The sequence below is a fragment of the Eucalyptus grandis genome, chromosome 5 (genome assembly GCF_016545825.1).
Source record: "Eucalyptus grandis isolate ANBG69807.140 chromosome 5, ASM1654582v1, whole genome shotgun sequence".
In the NCBI taxonomy this organism is placed as follows: domain Eukaryota; kingdom Viridiplantae; phylum Streptophyta; class Magnoliopsida; order Myrtales; family Myrtaceae; genus Eucalyptus; species Eucalyptus grandis.
The window spans coordinates 12,776,993-12,782,175 of record NC_052616.1 but is presented as its reverse complement, the minus strand read 5'-3'; the positions used below and the strand labels follow the sequence as shown (position 1 = coordinate 12,782,175).

Genomic DNA, 5,183 nt, shown 5'->3' with positions numbered 1-5,183 from the left:
ATCTTTTTATGTTTTGCTAATTAAATCAACCAATTTTAGCCAAAAATCACTAATGTGAACGCCGACTATCTTATATAGCACTACTGACATTAACATGAACAATTTTTAATAATAGATAATATTTTTCGCATTTTTGTTATTTTTTAATTTTCTTGAGGGTTATAGGAGATCTAACACAAATCTTACATGGAAATGCATATGCAGGTTAGGAATTAAATCACTAAGGATCCTTTCCTTTAGAAGCTCATTTGAGTAAAGTAATTTATTCAGAGTGCGTCTCTGTATAGCATGTTAAATCTGCATATTTATATTTCCTTTAATGATTTAGTCTATCTTAGAAAATTTGTATGGACGGTGCCCTGTCCTTGAGGATTATAATAGGTCTTAATCGATTCTTATGTGGAAATGCATATGCATGTTAGAAATTAAATCACTAAGGATCCTTTCCTTTAGAAGCTGATTTGAGCAAAGTGATTTATTTAGACTGCGACTCGTTATAGCACGTTAAATCTGCATATTTATATTTCCTTTAATAGATTAGTCTATTTTAGAGAATCTGCATGGACGGTGCCCTGTCCTTGACCGTAATAATAGGTCTTTTTCATTCAATTCTTCCATGGAAATGCATATGCATATTCGGAAATAAAACAGACTAATGATCCTTTCCTTCAAAAGAAAAAAAAAAACTACCATTGTTCGCTTCTGAAGGGTCATGAGACCAACGCCATTTCTTCATTTTGCTTCTCCTATACATATATGTGCTCCAACTTCAACTATCTGACACAGAAAATAGAAGCAAGAAGCTTCTTTCTTTCTTTCGCAATTTCGAGATGAAAGACCAGAAATGCAGATTGTCTGCGACCACCTTGACGATTTTCATTCTCGGTCTTACTTGCATTCTAAGCATCTCCCCTGCTGATACTGCCACTGCAGTAGCTGATTCGGGTGGCTCGTTGTCAACTTATATAATCCAAGTACGAAAGCCAACGGACAAACATTTTGCTACTTCAGAGGATCTGGATGCTTTATACCGGTCATTTTTCCCTACCACAGCAACCAGCTCTAACCAAGAGCAAAGAATGGTTCACTCATACCGACATGTGGTATCCGGGTTCGCGGCCAAATTGACGCCGAGGAAGCTAAAGCCATTCGGAACAGGGACGGTGTTTTGTATGTGCGTCCGGAGAGGGTGCTCTCTCTACACACAACTCGCACCCCCGAGTTCTTGGGATTGCGCCAAGAAGTCGGGCTCTGGAAGGACTCCAACTTCGGCAAGGGTGTGATCATCGGAGTATTGGACTCAGGGATATATCCCCAGCACTCTTCCTTCAGCGGCGAGGGGTTGCCACCGCCCCCGGCCAAATGGAAGGGCAAGTGCGTCTTCAACGACGCATACTGCAACAACAACCTCATCGGTGCGAGGTCCATCGTTTACGGGGAATTCGAACAGCCATTTGATGATGTGGGCCACGGCACACACGCTGCCAGCACAGCTGCGGGTGCTTTTGTGAAGAATGTCAGCGCGCTCGGTAATGCCAAAGGCACGGCCGCAGGCATAGCGCCTCTTGCGCATTTGGCAATCTACCAGGTTTGCTATATATTAGGGGGTGCCTTGAGGCCGACATATTAGCTGGGTTCGATGCGGCCATCGAGGATGGTGTCGATGTGATTTCCCTCTCTGTTGGAGGGGATTCCTCTCCGTTCTTCGACGATGCGATTGCAAAAGGTTCATTTGCCGCCATCCAAAAGGGCATCTTCGTGAGCAGCTCCGCGGGGAATAGGGGCCCATACAACCACTCATTGTCAAACGAGGCAACGTGGCTTCTCAACGTGGGAGCCAGCACCATAGACCGCAGCATAAAGGCCACGGCGCGGCTGGGGAACGGGAAGGAGTTCGATGGGGAAACCTTGTACCAACCGCAAGACTTCGATCCAACGCTACTTCCCCTGGTTGATCCAGGACTAAACGGAGATGACTCCTCGGCCCTTTGCCTTCCCGGATCACTAAAAGACCTCTCGGACCTCAAAGGAAATGTGATCGTGTGCTCCGTAGACTACGGCGGTGTTGCGCGAGTTGACCAAGGTCAAGAGGTCAAGGATGCAGGTGGTGCGGCCATGATCCTCGTGAACAGTCCTCTCTGGAGGGAGCCACCACCCTTGCCGATAAGCATGTCCTACCCGCTGTCCATGTGGGATATGACGTGGGGAGAGAGATCAAGAGCTACCTAAACACCACCTCAGCGCCGAACGCCACGATCCTATTCAAAGGCGCTAACATCGGGAGTTCGGTCGCCCCGGTTGTAGCATCCTTCTCTTCCCGCGGCCCCAACTACCAAAGCAAAGGCATCCTCAAACCGGACATCATCGGCCCGAGTGTGAACATTCTCGCTGCTTGGCCAGTTAGTTTAGACAATTCTACGTATGATGAGCACTCATTCAACGTGATCTCCGGGACCTCCATGTCCTGCCCCAACCTCAGTGGTGTGGCGGCACTGCTCAAGAGCGCACACCCCGACTGGTCTCCAGCGGCCATCAAGTCCGCCATCATTACCACTGCCTCCACCTCTAACACGGAGGGCCAACCCATCTTGGACCAGTCGCTCAATCCAGCAAACATATTCACCACTGGCGCAGGACATGTCAACCCATCAAAGGCTGTTGACCCGGGTCTCATTTACGACATCGAACCGCAAGATTACATTCCTTACCTTTGTGGGCTCAACTACACCGACTCCGAAATCGAGCTCATAGTTAAAGAAAAGGTCACATGCTGGAGCACTGGGAGTATACCCGATTACCAGCTCAACTATCCATCGATCAGCTTGAGCTTTGACAGTACGGTGACGAAGTTTAACGTGACGAGGAAGGTGAGGAATGTCGGACCTGCTAACTCGTCTTACAGGATGGTTATCGACCCCATCACGGGTCTCAACTCAATTGGCGTGTACCCGAGTAATCTAGAGTTCACGAAGGTGAACGAGACAGCGAGTTTCAGCGTTGACTTCGCAAGGAATAAGACGGCGACCCCGCCCCTTGCTCAAGGGGCGATCACATGGGTATCTGCTAAGCATTCAGTTCGAACCCCTGTCGCCGTTGTCTTTTAGTCATCGCAAGCAGTGTATGTAATTTCTAGATTCTTCTGACGTAAAGTTGATAAATTTCAAACACAACAATTAGTTAAAGAATGTTCCGTATAAAATTCATTGTATATGTATCGTAAAGGGATAAACTCGTCTACACATGAATAATAAATGTGTTTCTCTCGTTCGGGTCGTGAACCGGGTCGGACGTGGGTCGCAAACCGGGTCGCAAACCGGGTAGTGTTTTTGGGCGTAGCGGGCCGGGTCTGGACCAGCTGATCCTTGGGTCGGCCTGTTTTCATTTTGTTCGGGCTTTGTTTTTTTTAAAAGGGGTATACTGGGCCGCGAGCCCAACCCGGTCCGCCAATTTCAACGAACCAGGTTGGTCCCAACCTGGGAATCCGACCCAGGGCCTTCTTTTTAATATATAACATTATATTATAATAAAAAATAATAGTTTATTTTCAAAAAAAAAATATCCCATATTTTCCTAAAAGGTCCAAAAAAATCAAAAAAAGTCAAAAAATGATTTATACTTTCAAAAAAAGATCAAAAATCCAAAAAATGCTTTTATGTTTAAAAAGAATAGAAAAGACCAAAAAAGTGCATTCCCTCCACAAAATGCAAGGAAAATCCTTTGAAAATCCAAAAAGTCTTCCAGTAGGAATAATAAGAATCAAAGTCTAGGTTGGTTGGTGAGCCTAGTGATAGGAGACTATCTAGCTTGGTTCAAAGAGCACTTGTTGGGTTAAAGATTTTTTTGTTGCTAAATGTTTCGGCCTAAATGATGAACTTTTGACCCTACTTCTTTGGATGGGTGTTCACCCCAAAGTGTTCTCGGACTACATGCATACATCCGTAAGTAACTTAGTGCAACATGGCATATTTCATTGAGAGGAATCAACAAAGAAAAGAAAGAGGGTTCCAAACCTATCAACTTGTAACAAGTTTCTGGATCGAAGTAGGACATTCTCCTTTTTTCACTTCAAATCGAATTCGAAACCGGCGTGAGGCTGCTAGATGCTTTTGATCAATAGAATAGGAAGAGAAGCCAAAAATCAAAACTAGAAAAATGTTCATCGATTCTTTCTTTGTCGAATTCTCACCCATCCAACTTCCTTATGATTCTCTTCCAGAAAGAAGTCAATTCTTCTTGGACGAGGATCTATCGTTCTTCATTCTATTCATATTGCAGTTAAGAGAAAAAGAGTCCCCAAGGCAACCACTCGTGTCTTTCTTGGATATGCTCAGTCCAGGTTAAATAATATTAGGGATCGGAAGGGCATTAGTGATTAACTAGTGTAATTAAATCCCTAAACTTAGTTTTTCTGATTGCGCATGAGCAAATATTCCTTTCAATATTTCACTTGGATTTCTAATTGACCCACCACAAATTGATTAGTAGCGACTCCTCAACTTTTAGGTATATATATATTAAACCAATAAGTTGTGAATTGATGGGCTTGGGAGTGCCCCGGCTAAGCCTAATAGATCTAGCCAAATCATGAGCCTCTATAGGCCCACCCTAATCGGGGGCGCCGAAAAAGAGGTCACGACAATTTGTACTAGATCTTATAAAAGCCACGGCACATATTTTCACAATAAAAGTTATTACGGGAAAGTTGTATCAAATATGTTTAATTCATTTCTCCATATTTATACATGAGAGCTCTTTTGATAAAATGTCGTGTTGTACAATAAGCTGTTCAAGTTCATGTTTGAGTCCAACGTTACGATAATTAATGACCGAGTCAAGCTCGATCAACCAGAGGAAATTGACAAGAGGATAAAAGTTTCTATAAATAAGAACTCCTCTTTCATATATACCAGTTCTAAGCTCACACCATATATGAACATTTGCCTTTATCTAGCTTCTAAAGTAATCTTAAATAATATCAACCAACAATTAACTCCTTGGATAAATGGTAAAACAATTGGGATGCACATTAAGAAGCGCGAAGTGTCAAATGCGATTTTTACTATGCGATCAATTGGATTTAGGCGACAAAAAGAAAAGGTAATATCTTACGAATCTCTATTCTCAATGGAGGTTGCATACCTTTCTTCAATTTGGGAAGGTGGATTTAGTCTTACCTACAAAGG

At 43.6% G+C, this 5,183-nt stretch overlaps 1 protein-coding gene across 1 annotated transcript; it reads left to right on the top strand.

Moving 5' to 3' along the window:
• Positions 1-830: 830 nt before the first annotated feature.
• LOC104446235 (subtilisin-like protease 1) lies at positions 831-3,104 on the top strand. Its single transcript, XM_039313332.1, is given in 4 exon segments — positions 831-1,128; positions 1,131-1,594; positions 1,597-2,130; positions 2,133-3,104. Coding segments are annotated over 4 exon segments (2,268 nt in total).
• Positions 3,105-5,183: the final 2,079 nt, after the last annotated feature.